The following is a 15,910-nucleotide window of genomic DNA, read 5'->3' as shown; positions in this document are numbered from 1 at the left end:
CCTATACACTACCATTTTATGGAAACTATGCACTGCGCGACACGTAACCATAACAACGCCGCCATTGTGCCCAGTGAATGCTGCCATGATGTCATTTTCTCCCACCTTTCCTTCCTCCGTGTTTTCTCCCACCTTTCCTGTTTCTTCCACGATAGATGGATGGATGGGTGGATGGATGTGGCTGTACCATAGAGAAAGAAAAAGACAAGAGAGGACACTCCACGAAACCTGGCCTCAGGAAGTGCGTCACGACTACGTAACGAACTAGTGCTCTCACCAAACGTCAGAGGACGCAAGCGCAAAAAAACAGTTATAATCAATGCAACAAAATTTTTTTTACAAAATAATAATTATACGCCCAAATCTGGTATGTTCTTTATACATAAAAACAATTTATTCAACACACCTTACGCCATTATTTTTCTTCAGCTGTACTGTCATAAACACCATCCACCCAGCGACAAGCCCATGCATGACTGACAGCGGGAAGCTTTCGTCGCTTTCGTCAACGTCGGCTGCTTCGGCGTTTTCGTGCGTGAGATAACAGGTGAGGCACGTTTTCAAGCGAAGCTTGTTGAATGACATGTTGTTGGGCTTGTTGGGTCATTTTTTAAGAAAATGGTTACACCTGCGCGAATAAGACACCATGCAACAAACATAGAAAGATGCACACACACACGTTGCGCTTCGTGTGTGCGAGTTTGTTTCTTACGTGGCGTCTCATTCACGCAGTTGTAACCTTTTTCTGAAGCTTGTAAGGACGGGGAGGTTCTCTAAAAAGAAAGTTTTTGGCTCTATGCGGCGGCTAGATGGGAACATTGTGCAACGTATGCAGTATAGCAAAGGCGGCACGGCGTCAAGCCGAGGCGACGCGTGCTGCGTCTGCCACGGACGCGAGCGTCTGTGCGCTGAGCATAGCTGGGCAGCTAGGTCATAGGCTTGGTGGCTCGGTGCAAAATATTGAGAAGCGTTCGCTGGGCCTCGCATGCTTCACGACGCGTTTCCCGAAGGCTCGGAACACGAATAATTCTTGGTGTGCCGGAGGCAAATCTGGACTAGCCAAGTGGCCATCATCTTCGTTTGTTCGCTAGCCTTGTGCCACTAGTGCAAGCTGCCCACAAATTTTTTTGACGTTTCCAATATAATTTTACCGCACAAATTTCAACTACGATTTTTCTTCCCAATGTACTGCTGATACTGCGTACGCACGAAGGTGTTCTAAAGTTCCCAGGCCGCGATACCGTTGCATTACAAGGGATAGCGGCCTGCAAACTTCTGGAGATCTTTGTACGTGGTCTTGACGTCTATCTTTGTAAGTCAGAGTTTTATGGGTCAGAGATGTATCACTGGTTTTGTATTGTGCATCGATTAGCTAATCATTCAAAGGGGTTTGCTGGTACACTTATGACGTGCACATATCTTTTTCGTAATTTGACAGCGAAGCATCCACTTACTAACATTTTCAGACCGCGCTGATGCCATGCCGTCCGGCGGTCCAATCTACGGCAGCTACTGCTGTGTATCATGGTGCTTCGACAATGGCAGAACCCACAAGAAGCCTGGGACGAGTTTCTTCCGCATACCACGGAACGGCAGGTGTGTTAAAGCTTTTGTATGGTTTGCATGTCTTTAGGCTTACTGTTCGTACTTGCTCAGTGAGGGTAACAATAAAAAATCGCTATTCAAGCACTTCCCCTTTCAGCTGATAGTTCATTGCCAATGCAGGATGAAAGCATGGATGCAGTATGCTGGACGCGATGATCTCCTGAGTAAGCCGGCCCGCCTATTGTACGTAACGTACAGGGTTTGTAGCGACCATTTTGCTGCTCAGTATCATGTACCCTGGTCACACAAGGCTTACAAGAATAGCTGTTCCCAGTGTGCAACCAGCTGCACCATGTAAGTGATTGACTGAAACTCAAATATGTGCAATAGCAGCCACTTGTATTGAATCAGTGGCGACAGTTAATCGCGAAGATGTTTGTAGCCGATGGAGAAACCTCACTATAGAAGTAACACTTGGAAAGTCTTAAATTTTGTGAATTGTGGGCTATTACCTTCCTAACAGCAGCTTTACATTTCTGTCATTTTTTGATGCTCTTGACCTGCGCAACTTGTTTTGAAAGACTTTAAAGGGCTATTTCACGTTATCTTCAATCCTGAGTGCACATGTACATATACCTTTCATCAGTGAAAGCTGGCACTGTTGATAATTCCAAAAATCACAAATTACTTGTTTCCTAGTTGGTGCCTTCTCTTTTCTTCCACGTTCGACCAATTTGTGCGTTTGAAAGAGCTGTTTAAGTTTACTCATGCTACAAGCTTTGTAACTTGTACCAACTGCACATACATGCCGGTTCTCTGAGCGTCGCTTCAAATAGTGACTGTGACATGACTGCAGAAGCTGCACTGCAAGGTGCGGATGAGCTTCAGTTTGTGTTATTTTAAGCCTCTTACTGACACATTGTCATAATTTCATTTCTTCAGGACCTGCGGTAGAGGCTTCAAAAAGCGGCTCCCACACATTGAGGTGCCCCGATGAGCAGGGTGCGTTCAGTGTCGCGATTTCTTTTTTTTACCCAAATTGACTGTTGACCAAACCTTTGCAGATGGCAGCTCCCTTGTAGCCGGTGAAAGAATTTCTGCTGACTTCGTCTTGCCGGAGAAAACATTAACCAGTCGTTCAGCTGTCACAAAAGGAACTTGTGTGACCGGTAAGTTGTATGTTCACTTCAACACCAGAGTGGATTGATATAGAGACTTCCGCAGGCCGCTCGCAAGATTGTTCCGACAGCACTGTCCGAGGCACTGAACAAGCTTCACAAGACCCTCCAGAAGACGTCTCCGCCAACAGCTCCATGCCTGAGTGCCTTAGAGAAAATGGTGACTATGCTTTTATTGTAGCTGTTTTTAATGTGCTATTTTATGTTTAGGACATTCTGAGGAAACTATCCTCAAAAGGACACTACGTGTGCACTTACAAAATGTAAGGGTGGGCTCTCAGTGATTTTCATTTTTTTTTTGTGCATTGTCAACATTGTGAATGGTTTGTTTTTAGGTAGTGGAATTGAAAACTTTGCACCACAGAAAGTTGTGCACCTTGGGTCTGAAAGAGCGAGGAAAGTGCTCGTATGGGATTAGTTCTTCCTCGCTTTTACATCCATTTTTTGTTTATTGCAGTGCGTTCCTGTGTGCCAGCGACAATGTCTCCATCAATGAAGTACAAGCAAACCATTAAATATCTGCAAGCCAAAGTAGCAGCACAGCGGAAAACTATCAAAAGACTGCGGAGACAGCCTCACCAAGCACTGTCATCGACTTCAAAGGCCCTTGGAGTTATCTGACCGCACGTCACCGAGGAGGTTTTTAAACTTCTTTCTGCACATGTTCGCTTGAGGCCCAAACGCAAGGGCAAGCGGTTTCCCGTGTGGTTCAAGAAATTCGCTCTTCACTTAAACTTCCGAGGTCCGCGAGCATACCGATTTCTGGCTCCATATTTCTCTTTGCCCTCCCGGCGTACATTAAGGAGGTGGCTAGCTAATGTAAAGATGACTCCAGGCATAATTCCAGGAATCCTTTCTTCCATTGCAACAAATACTCAAGCTTGGAATGAACGGGACCGAGTGTGTGCTTTAGTTTTCGACGAAATAGCACTCAAAAAGAATATGTACTATGATGCTGCAAGAGACGTTGTCCAGGGTTTTACAGATGATGGCACTCATCGCACTTCAACCATTGCTGATCGAGCACTGGTTTTTCTTCTCGTTGGTGTTTCGAGAAAGTGGGTTCAACCGGTTGCTTTTACACACATCAACACCATCATCTGTTATGCATAACTTGCTGGTGTCACTCATTTTGGAGCTTAGGAGCATTAATATTGCAGTGAAAGCAGTCATTTGTGACCAGGGCAGTTCAAATGTAAGTCTCGCTAACCAACTAAGAGTGACTGTAACAAAGCCTTTTTTTTAAGTTAATGGTGAGTGGGTGTATTACATTTTTGATGTTCCGCATTTAATTGAAGCAACGCGCAATAATGTCCAAGCACACAAGTTATACATTGGGGATGACATCGTTAACTGGTCACACATTGTAAGCCTTTACCAATCCTCACATGAGTTGCGGTTGCGATTGGCTCCAAAGTTGACTGAACGGCACGTTCATCAGAAACCTTTTTCTAATATGAAGGTCAGCAGAGCAACTCAGGTCCTCAGTGCATCAGTTTCGATTGCTATCACGGCAATGGTGTATGCGAAGGTGCTGCCTGCCTCGGCTATCACTACAGCTCAATTTTGTGATCGTATGGACAGGATTTTCGATGCCTTGATCAGCTCGAGTAAAAAAAGAACTTCGCAAAAGCTGCGGCATGCAATCATGAAAAATGATTCAGAGCTGATTGACTTCCTCCGAGGCCAGCTTCATTGGATTGCATCATGGCAGTTTGTTGGCAGACGTCAACCACAAACCATCGTAGGTTGGCAAATTACAATTCAGGCTTTTTGTCAACTATGGGACGACCTCTCCAAAAATTACAATTTTGAATACCTGTTAACACGCAGGCTTCAACAGGATCCTCTAGAGAACATATTTGGCCACATTAGGCAAAAACAGGGTTGCAACACCAACCCCAATGTAGCACAATTTATTTGTGGCCTGAAGCACACCTGCATAAGAAAACTCTTCAACAAGCTGTCAGAATACGGAAATGTCGAGGATGATGAATGTGACCTCCTCCACCACTCTCGTAGCACCAATTAAGGTCCACAATTCTGGATAAGTGATGACTACAATCTATTTTAGCTCGCAAGCGTCACAACAACACCCAGACGCAAATCACTTGGAATCTTAAGTTTTTGATGAAGGCGACGCATAAGAAGAGCCACAAGACCTGCCAGTGTTGTAGCATAAAGTTTGTCTTTCACGTAGTGAGCAAGCTGCAAAGCCCTACCTTTCTGAGGACAAGCAGGCATCGAGTCTGCTTTTTTTTTTTTCATTTTGGGCTAGCTGTTCTTAAGCACAGCCAGCACACTGCACCTTTGCCTTTCTGCTATATTGTGTCGTGTGGTTTCTGTGCGCTCTTTTTTTCTATGCATTATTTCGGTTAACCCCGGGCGTAATTCGTGACTTCATTGCTGTGTATATGTCACTTCTTCCGTCTTCATCAGCATTGTGCACTGTGTTTTTGCCATAGATCCTTACTTACCCACTGGCCCGGTGTGCCATACTTCACCAGCTTCTCGGCTTCTGCCAACTCTAGCGATGTGTGCGTTGTCTGTGTTCTCTCTGTATTTGTTACAATATTTGTTACAATTGATTTGTAAGGCGAGATGCATTTGTTGTCTACCTTTGTCATATTGTGCTTTTTATATTCTCAGACTCTACCTTGCCTTTGAATAAAACATTGCGGATACTCTGTCTCTTTGACTGATATATACATTGATCACTTGTTCGAAAAGAAAAACACAAGCGCGGTGAATAAAATCGTAGTGAATTATCATTACCTGCATCTTTTTTTATTATAACTTAATCGAAATAAAAATTACGTCACGACCAATTCGCACGAACCACTAAACAAAACAAAACAGGAAATCGCTAAATCAAAACTACCTACAAAAACTATCCATTTGGGCGATTAAAAGTGGTCTGAAATCATGAACTTTCGCCATCGCCAAACGTCGGTTACGCAAAGTAATTCAAAACTTGCGCCAGTGAAACCGAAACAGGAAGCGCACGCCACTTGCTCTCACCAACCACCAGGTGTGCTAGGGTCGATTGGACCACTGGGGTCTACGGGAGTGTTCACTCTTAACCTTTTTTTTATTTCTCTATGGCTGTACCTAGAGTGTACTAGAATGGGGGAGTGGGTCCACTGAAGGCTCCACGCTGAGGCGTTTTTTTCGGAAAATCCAGGTGGCGCTACCATCGCCTTCACCTGAAGACTTAGCCGTGGTTGCCATGGTTACAAGTCCCCTTTGCCACGCGGTTCGCGACGGGTGGGTAGTCTGATAGTTCGCGCGGTTCGCGTGCTGCTCGCGCGTCTGGCGCAGTCTCGCAGCGTTGTTGCTTCGTTCGTGCGTGCGTGGCCGTGAACGGCGTCGCACCGTGCTTCCGCGCCAGTTCAACAAAATCTAAATGTTTATATTGCGAAACGCCCTGCTCGTATAGGTAGTCACGCACGCAAGTACCGTGATTTCCACGGTAATTGTTTACAATCAAGAGCGTAAGTTGAATTTGGCTTTTGCGAAAACGTACGCATCGAAAGTGTAATATGAGCATTAACTGCGATGCTTTTAAAAATGTCAATATAACTGGGATATATAAGTAAGTTTGCGTTTGGTGCAAATTTAGACTCACGGCAGCAAATTGAATATGATGCAAGACTAAAGTTACCAGCTGTTATCACGAGAATTAAAGCTAAAGTATGCGAACCCTTCTGCAAATTTGCAGCTATTCGTTAGGGACGCGTGATATTATTGAAAAACTGAACCAGTCCTGTTGCGATTACGTGAGGGTGTTGGCAAAGGAAGTTTAGTCACATCGGACGGCAACTGTGCTATTCGTAGGAAATGACTTATAGGGCGGACGCACGTCCGTCGCGGTGGTTTTATGATGAGTTTTTGTTCGGCATCTAGTGCTGGTATACGTTGTAGGTATTAATGAAATATGTTATATTTTACCTTTTCTCTTCGTGCCTGCGGTACGTGTCCATGCAAACATTTGCTCGAAACATGAACGTGTTTTCACCTATAGATAGGAAGTCTGAAAGACACCAATAAAGAAGTGATATGCGCAAAATATTTTATTTTAAATTGACTGCGCAAGCTTTTCGCATAAATATAAAAAACAAAATAAATATCATCGAAAGACTTCGACACCGTCGCTCAAGGAACGTCAGGCTCTATGTTGTCCTGCTAAGCTTTAAGTGTTTTGCTCTCGCTCGTTTCGAAGCGTTTTCCCTGTTCATTCCCTTCACTAAGAAGTGAAGGCGAGTGAGCACGTAGAACGAAACGAGCTTTGTGCTCACTGCATCTTTGTGGTCTGGACAGCCGACCGCTTTCGAGTTCAGAAAATTAGTTTTCACCAATGAAAGGATGTCAGAGATGCTATCTGTGTGCAACATGGAAACACTGAAACATTCAGTAAACAAGTTTTCAAGTGAGGCAATGAAATCATACAGCTGTCGTGAGGGGTACAGAAGTCCACCCCAGTCGCATTGCTCCGTGAATTGCGAAGGGAGCTGTTCAGCAACCGCGACAGCTTTCTCAAACAGAAGCACTTCTTTGCATTGTACGCATGCCAACTTCAATACACACTTTCTGGCCACGTACCCTGCTGTGTAGTAAATGAGTCTCGAGTCACTCTTCTCCAAAGTCACATCGATGTGGTCAGCAAACTTTTCTGGCATCGTGGCAATCGTGCTTTCGACCTCGCCAAGTTTTCCCTGTGATATAAGATCATCAATTTTTTTGTGCGTGACCTTTAGACCCTGTCTGTCATGCACAGTGACAAGAGCGTTTATCATGTCAGGGTTTGCGTTTGCGCTGTCCACACTGTGCGCCAAGTTATAAAAGGACAAGCAGTTGACGGTTATTAGAAACTCATCCGGAGAGGGGCGCGCGTTGCAGCCACTTGACTGGCGAACGATGCCGAAGAAATGTTCCACGGGATCGGTGCTAAGTCGAGATGTCATGAGATATTTGAATCCAACGCTCTCTGTCAGGTACTTCAGCAATGAAAGGGTATTTGCTATAGTGACCCTAAAACCTATGGCAGTGGACTCGCTGAGAAAGTGCCGCTTGTTGTCACTGAATGATTCCCAGTCATTCAGGAAGTCCAGAAAATTGGACAGGAATGCCACGTCTGTAGAAGCTGGTCTCAGCGCTTCGGCCCGAAACCTGGAAGTCATCACGGTGATCAGTCGTTGGATCTTCCTGCAAAATAAACAAAAAGAATGTATGTCAGAAGAGCGCTCATCATGCGTTTGAGATGTTTACGATTACACTTAATTCATTTGGAACGTAGGCGCAACTCACGAGAAGAACAGCTGAGTTGCCTCGATGCTGCCACACCTTCTCTCGATGTCCTCCTTGTAGAAGGCCAGGCCCCGTAGGACATATGGACCGAATAGTTGGAAGGCGAAAGGGGTTCTCATCTTCTCAAATGAGTTTGGTTCCAGATGCGTCTCGGTCAAATTGGGCATAACTTTCAGTGTCCTAACACTTCTGTCTAGAAGGTACGCCTCCCGAACCGGATGCACAGACACCTAGAAATATAGGTTGAGGTAATGCAATGTATGCAAAAAACACAATCTTTGTAAAATGTCAACCATGAATCTATACGTACCAATCCGTCTGGTGTTGCAAAGCCTTTCTGGAGAAGACCATTCCTGAGGCATTTTAGCAGATGCGGGAAATCGGAGATAAAGTGCAATTTCCTCATCTCGTCGACAGGATGCTGTATGGCGCCATTTATTTTCTTCGATGACGCCGACACCCCCGCTAGCTTCCACATTTTTCGATTCCAGGGGGCTCCGTCACAAGTGATGTGGTCGACGAACAAGCCCGCCTGTTCCACGAGGATGGTAGCTTCCATGAGAATTTTCAATAAAATGTCTCCTCTCACATTTCCTTTTGTCGCAAAAACGCCCACAATTTGGCTCCATTTTCCAGCGAAAGGCACAAACATGATGACCATGCCGTGATCACATTGCTGGTACTTGTCTTCGGGCTTCGTAAATTCTCCAAGGTCCACGAAGCCTTGAATCTGGCCAGACGCCGTCACATTGAAATGTTCTGACAATTTCATTTCGTCCACCAATAGTCCGCCGTGTCTTTCGAGGTCTGACATGCTCGCGGTTTTTTTCTTTAGAGTGTTCATTACTGCTTGATTAAAACCGAAGGCCGACTCGTATGACCTCAAGTATCTTTTCAAAGTAGTGTTGCTGGGCATCATGAGAATTTCGTTCTTTCTGATGTGCTGATAAAGCCGGGGACTCTTTAGTTTCATGAGTAAACACTCGAGGATCCACTCCTGATTGTAGCGCATGCCCTGCTTGCTGGTTTGTTTGGCAGCTTGAAAGCAAGCGCGAACACTTGCCTGCTGCTTTCGCGGTAGTGACGATATTTTATCCTCTAGTATTTTATCCGCGACATTCGCATTGTTTGCCCTCATCTCTTCGAGACGACCAGCAATGTCCAACAGCCTTGTCGCCATCCGCTTGTTTCTCTGACTCAGGACCCGCAGTTTGGTGGAGACTGAGTTTCTTCGCTCTTTTCGTTTTAGGTAGCTTTTTCTGGTGAGTATTACTTTCCTCACGTACTTGCATGAAATGCATGAAGAACCTGGAAGTATACGAGAAAAAAATTATGAAGAGCTTCCAGTTTTTTACCATGCATGTTTGAAACGCAATTTATGCACTTTCACTTTCTGTAGGCAAACTATTCTTTCGTAAATGTTAATGAGTACTACAAAAATTAGGGGCCACACAAATGTTCTAGCATTAAACAGGTTACTGATTGATTAATTGTACAATTACAAGTGACGTCTCAATAAACGTTTGCCGCACTCACCTTGTTGTTTAACCGCTCCTTTGCACGTGACACTGAAGACAAGGCCGTCGGAATGAGAGATTTGCTGCTCCAGTTTCTTCGTAAGAACGTCATAGGTGAAGTCCTTCGCCCTACCTGCTCCTCTGCAAGGGTGAAGAGATTCTGCGCAGTCCAGGACTTGTTTGGCATCTTCAAGGTTATAGGCGACCTTTTCGGAGATCAGCGTCTTCCGAACATATGTCCGACAAATCACTTCACTCCGGTCGGTACCGTAATTCATGAGCACAGTCTTTTCGATGCTTACGAGTTCACGACTTAGGGAGGCCGAAACATAAGCAATTCCGTCATAATGACGAAACTTGTGCATTGCCCAGTGGTCGTTTGGCCGGACAACGTCTTCAAGTTCAAATGCGTTGTCGCTTTGCCTCGCACTTTCGCAATCTTCAAATCTCAGTTGCGGCTCAACTGATTGCAGCGCAGTTCTTTTTGACGGCTGGTCTTCACAGGTTGGTGGTGAAGCCGCTCTCTTCTTCGTTGACTGCTCCGGTGTGGGCTGCTCGTCAGGACACTTCAGGAGATGAGGTATAATTATGGGTACAGCATCACTGCGAAGTTCCGGCTTTCCCCGCTCTATATATCCTCTTCAGACCCGAGTGAATTTTTCGCCACACAGGTGAAATCAAAACACATTTTTGGAACATCTACATATACTTTATTGCCCCAGAAAAATATTGCAACTTTAGCATGAACAGATTTCACACACCAGGATGTGCATTATAATGCACACTGGGTCTCAGCACATAAGAAAGTGTCAAAATTCACTTTTATCTGAAATTTACTGCTGCTACCAAAAGCGCCATCATTTCGTGTGAAATTGCTTGTAGCAGTTCCGCGTGGTTGTAATGCAGAGAAAGATGTTGCATGTTGTGCATCGAAACTTTGTTCGCTGCGAACATCCTGGGTTTCGGCACCTCGATGACGATCCTTGGTTCACCAGTTCTGGCATGTGGTCTGCTTTAGTTGTTCTTTTCGGCTCAGGAGGCAGGGGCACAACTTTAGCTTTTAGCACTTTGCATGGAGGCTCATAATCTCCAGATTCTTCACTACACCTGGTTTTTGACAACAGGTAGTGTGCAAGCGACATCTTGAACTCGAGCAGTCCAAGGATGTTTTTCTTTGGCACATGAAGAAGAGCAGAGTCTTCTTTGTACTGCAGCCAAGAGTTCACAGCTGCAAGATCACAAATGAAAATCATGGTCCTGACTGTCCACTTTTTTGTACGCTGTGTCGTGGGATACAGGCTTAGCATCCTGTCTGACATGTCCACCCCGCCCATGTTGCGGTTGTACTCCTCCACCACAGCAGGGCGAGGAACGTCTTGGTACACCTTCTCCTTTTTGGACCATCTGCTGCACTGCCCAAATGGTTCCTCACCAACGTGATTTGAGGCAAATGTGATGACCTTGTTGTCCAGCCATTTGACTAAGCAGGTACCAGTGGAGACATTCACGGTTTGTGAACTCGTTCCTCTACCTCGCTTGGATAGGCATTTGTCGTCCTCGAGATTTGCTGTTCTGGGTACACGATTTTTCATAATCGTACCCGTTCCTCGAAGATTCAGTTTTCCAAGCTGTTCAATAAGTGGCATTGTCGTAAAATATCGGTCAAAAAAGAGCGATGTCCCACTAGGCAGTGTTTTTGCAAAGACTTGCACAACATTTGGCCCGAGCCCAAGGTCCGGGCTATTGCCAATCTTGAGGAAAGTTTTCCCCTGGTAAATGTCGAAATCCAAGACGAGTCCACTGGGGCTGGCAATCACGAAGTTTTTCAAGCCTGTAGGGTGAGGCTTTCCAGGCACATACTGCTTCAGTGTAGTGACGCCTGTAAATGGTATTATTTGTTCGTCAATACACACGGAAGGTGGTCTTGGGAGCTTGCGGCATGCTGCTTGGACCTCGTTTAAGATTGGTCGGACCTTCCAGAGACGATCGTTTTTTTGATCTTGTTCGGTATAGTCAAGATCATTAACAACTTTGAAGTTGCTGCGAAGCGTGAAAAACCGGTCTCGGGTGAGGACGTCGGCAATGGCAGGCACCCTTGTGCCCCGTGCCCAATAGAGACGCATCTGTGGGTAGCCAAGACAGCTCATCATCAACGTCGCACCCAGAAAATTCTGCATTTCGGAACATGAGGAATTAAGAATTTTCCCCGTCTTTAGGTGGAACGCGACAGCTGTCTTTTCCTGCATAGTTTCAAACGCGGCGTCTGACAAGTATTGTCGGAAATAGTCACTTGGCCGCCAATGCTGTCTGACATCGGGTGACGTGTCCGGTGCACACCGCACGTCGCTGATGGCCGAGTCAAATGAGACTCCTCTTCTCCACGTAGCGTCTCGAGAGCGCGTACTGCTCGAATTCTGCTCTTCTTCCTCCTCACTGGATACATCTGTAAAGAACGCTCCCCATCAGCCAAAATGAACAACTTTGGTACACCTATAAAAATGGTTAGTGAATCGCTTACCATCGGAGCACTGCATCACCGGCGCGGCATCACCGACAACAAAAGAGGGGTTGTCCACTTCATCATCGGACAATTCTATGTCTGAAGTGTCGTTGCTGGCTATTGCTTCCAGGACCCGCTCCGCTTCTTTATCACTGAGTCCTATGTGAAATAAAAGCCGAAGTATTACGCCAAAGAGTAATCAAACGCATGAAAACATTAGATGCACACGCTGGCATACATAGGCATTGAGACCGAGTGTGCATTGTAATGTACACTTCAAGAAAACAGCTTGTGGAAACAAAAATACAGGCCTTTAATGTTGCGCACCATGCAGGAATTACTCCTCAGCACTTAACAACCAGATTATAACATTAATTACATATCAATACATGACCAGTAGTGAGTATAATGCAACTTACTTGGACGCCGCGAGTAGAATGTCGAAGTCGAGAAAGACGCCATGTTTGACAGCGCAGAACTCAGCTCCCTCTGTGCTATGCCTCCTGTATTTTTCACCAGATGGCAGCACATGATGGGCGATGCGATCGCACATGCAGTTTTTGCTACGGAAGAAGCGCGAAATTCAAAATTGAGGTTGAAACAAATGTGCATTTTAATGTACGCGGGGTCTGAAGAGGATATACTTCTCGGCCTTCGATAATATGTACATATTGCCTTAGTATGTATTTTTGCTCGAAGTGCAGCTCGCAAATGGCATCGGTGACTTGCAAGGGCCGATCAGCGCGGTTGAGATTCTGGTCCCATAGCCGGCGTCTTTCTTCGTCTTGAGGTACTCCAAAGAGTGAGAGCTTGGGCTGGTTTTTAACTCTGCTGTATCCGGTTTGGCAGCCTACGACACAACAGTAATTTCTACGCCTAGACGTGCTCATCCTCTAATCTTTTGAAGCAGCTTGGAACGCTCCGTTATGCAACCAGCAGACACATATCTGCGCACGCAAACGTGCCGTCTGCCGCGTATTCTTTGTCCAGACGGCTTTGCTCAAAGGGAAATACAAACCTACGCGTTCACGAAAAAAAGCATACATTTTATTTCATGTCACTTGTTTTTGTCTCTAATAATGTGTAAAAAAAGAACCAGGAGACAAATTGTGAAAACAGCGCACGAACGACGGTGCATCGAACAGACGACGGCGCGTCGAGCAGACGACAACATCGAGCGCTCAGCGTCCCCGCCAGCGCGTCGTGCGGCCCGAACCGCCGCACGACTCGCACGCTCCCGCCGAAACTGACGTCACTTCAGGAGAAGGCTACTGCAGCGCCACCAAATTTTCCGCCGTTTTTGCTTCACCCGCACCGCTTGCCGCCGGCCACAGTGGACCCACTCCCCCATTCTAGTACACTCTAGCTGTACCCTTTAGATCAGGCGGCGGCTAACGCCACCTAGCGTGAACCGCACTTTTCACGTAGCGCGCCGGCTGGGCATGCCCTCTCCTACTTTTTCTTCCTCCGTGGGGTGACTTCATCCTATGATGCTGATGTCAAGCGCAACAAGTGCTGGCTAGGTGTTCTATGTGCCGGCAGGTGTTTTGTATGCCGGCTTTTATGTGCACTTTTCCCGTGCTGGTGCGGCTTAAACAAACACCAGCGCTCCACGTTCCTTATGGATTCACTGAGAACATGTTATTAGGTCTTATCACCACTTAGCGTTGTGTGTCCGGAGGCCGCTCGCGGTCAGCGAAGCAGAGTTTCCTGTTTGAAGGCATGGTGAAGGAGGAGGAAACGTTGCAACGCATCGCTGGGAAGCCGGGAGGTTCGGCGTGTCCTCTTTCGCATCCACGGCAGCGCACTGGCGAAGAATCTGCTCTGATCCGTCTAAGCGTTCGCTGTACGCCAGCAAGAATATTAACGGCGAAAGATGTTCTGTGCACTTACGGACATTTTCAATCCTCTGGACGTCTTCTGGACTCTTGTAACAACTGCGATGCTCCTGTCCAGTTGCTGCTACTTCGGCAAGAAAGATGCTGCGCCGGGGCTGCTGACGGCGGCGATGCTCTACGGCAAAGTGGCCGAAACGAACAAGAAAGCTCGGCTCCTCAGAGGAATTTCAATTCCTAAAAGGTACTATGCGTTTTGCCAACGAGTACACCTCGCCATAAATGTACTGCGCGATTGCGCCTTTGAGAGCAAGGATGAAACATTTTTGTAAGCATAAATTACAAAACAGTTTTCTTTTGTTTATGCGTATGTGCTTTTATTTTATCCATTTTCTCTATTTTTATGCTGATATCAATGTAACGTCGTGAAAAGAAACACCGTGCGTGATAGGTCTTTCGGAGGCATCTCGCCTTCTCTTCGGAGGTGAAGTTCTATATTTAATTTGAATTCAATTGAATCTTTATTTTCATGTTTGGAAGATAGCGGAAGTAAAAGCTGCACTGAAAGAGCTTGACTAGCTCCCGCTAGCTAAAATGAATGGGTAAGAAGCATTGGCATACAAATAAGATAACAAAACCATACTATACAGAAATATGATAATGTCAATCAATTAAATTACCTAAACATAAACAGGATACAACAGTTTGCCATGAAGAGAAAAACAAAACGTCAGAAGCTTGGAAGGCTGTTACAAAATGCATAAGAGGTGATACATACAAAATGGTAAACGACATCATGATACAACTTATGCCCATAACTATGTATGTGACTATGAATAAATCAGTTTTCTCGCAGCCCTATAGTGCACTCTGCAGGTCTGCTAAAGTGCTATGCCGAGTAGTATGTGTGCTAGACGTGAAATAATGTAAAGATGTTGTCTTCCAGCTTTTCTTTATAAATTATTTTTTAAGCTAGTACTGGCAGGTAAAATATGTCTTCGCATTATTTTTAAGTCCATCAAGCTGTTTCTGTTTGATCTAGACAAGGCTAACCTGTACGCTGCACATTCTGAAGCAGGGAGCACAGTAGCAATCCAAATTAATAAATTCCTCCATTGCATCCTTTCAAGACCTGCTCGGTTTGATATCCATGGTTTCAAGAGTGGAAGAGGACAAGCCTTTTCTCTCTTTTTATCTTCTTGATGTGCCTAAATGATGTGCCTAAAGGGCATATCAACATGCCATGTTTTTCAAGTGCATAATTAATTAACAAGGTAGGCAGCCACTTGCTGTAGACCACTCAGTTTCCTCTCTCATACATAGAATACGTTTTTGAAGAGTGCCCTAATTTTGTCTTTACAGATGGTTCAAACACTTTTATCAGTTTGGAGTTGTCATCTTCACAGCCTTCACTCTATTCATGGTGCGGTCGTACGTTTTCGGTTTGCCACTGCCAGGCGCAGTCATTAAACTGGTCAATTTCTTTGAGCCAAGACCAACTGGGACTGGTAAGTAAAATTCACTGTCACTGTATTATTTTGTTATATATATATATATGTTTGGCCATACAAGTATACCATACTTTTGTATTGATTCAAATAACATCTTGACTCTATGAGGATTGAAGTTTTGAACAGAAGTAGCATTTCACAGTTGTTTCACTTTAATGACATGTTTGTGTCCAATATTTGCTTGTTTTGTACTCAAAGCCAAAGTGTGCACCATGTGAGATGATGGCACTGTAAAATGTCGGTTTCGTGCGATGAAATTCAAGCTTAGTGTCATCTGTCACTATTGTGATGACAGATGCACTTCACTGTACCAGGTGTTCAATATTACGCTTTATGGTTTTCTTAAAACTCAGCTCTGGGACATATGTGGCAACCACCTTTGCTAATAGATTACATATCGAGGGTAACACAAATCGAGATAATAGTTATTGCTGTCTGCTGCCAACTTAACCAATGACGGCTTGCCAACTTTTCTCCATGGATATAATTACTCGAATTGCATAGATGTTACCATGTT

At 45.2% G+C, this 15,910-nt stretch overlaps 2 protein-coding genes across 6 annotated transcripts in view; both read left to right on the top strand.

The window, feature by feature from the left end:
• Positions 1-213: 213 nt before the first annotated feature.
• Positions 214-5,407, top strand: LOC142776219 (uncharacterized). Of its 4 annotated transcripts, XM_075879477.1 has the most exons (7): positions 214-547; positions 1,467-1,596; positions 1,726-2,416; positions 2,488-2,547; positions 2,610-2,714; positions 2,770-2,883; positions 3,181-5,407. In XM_075879477.1, exons 3-7 carry the CDS (start codon positions 2,392-2,394, stop codon positions 3,342-3,344), a joined length of 468 nt encoding a protein of 155 aa, XP_075735592.1. In that variant the 5' UTR covers positions 214-547; positions 1,467-1,596; positions 1,726-2,391; the 3' UTR covers positions 3,345-5,407. The 4 variants fall into 4 exon arrangements, with proteins under 4 accessions (XP_075735592.1, XP_075735593.1, XP_075735594.1 ...); XM_075879478.1 differs by having other exon boundaries at positions 1,467-2,416; XM_075879479.1 differs by lacking the exon at positions 214-547 and having other exon boundaries at positions 565-1,596.
• An 8,052-nt stretch (positions 5,408-13,459) lies between these two features.
• The window catches only part of LOC119161359 (polyprenal reductase), a 28,977-nt gene continuing 26,526 nt past the window's right edge, over positions 13,460-15,910 (top strand). Inside the window, exons 1-2 of one of the 2 annotated variants that reach the window (XM_075879476.1) lie at positions 13,460-14,126; positions 15,245-15,390. In XM_075879476.1, coding sequence (XP_075735591.1) covers positions 13,924-14,126; positions 15,245-15,390 — 349 coding nt within the window. In that variant the 5' untranslated portion in view covers positions 13,460-13,923. The remainder of the gene's footprint in view (positions 14,127-15,244; positions 15,391-15,910) is intronic. The other variant, XM_037413796.2, reaches the window with a different exon arrangement.

Source organism: Rhipicephalus microplus, chromosome X, assembly GCF_043290135.1.
Source record: "Rhipicephalus microplus isolate Deutch F79 chromosome X, USDA_Rmic, whole genome shotgun sequence".
Classification (NCBI taxonomy): Eukaryota; Metazoa; Arthropoda; class Arachnida; order Ixodida; family Ixodidae; genus Rhipicephalus; species Rhipicephalus microplus.
This window is presented reverse-complemented; position numbering and strand designations above follow the sequence as displayed.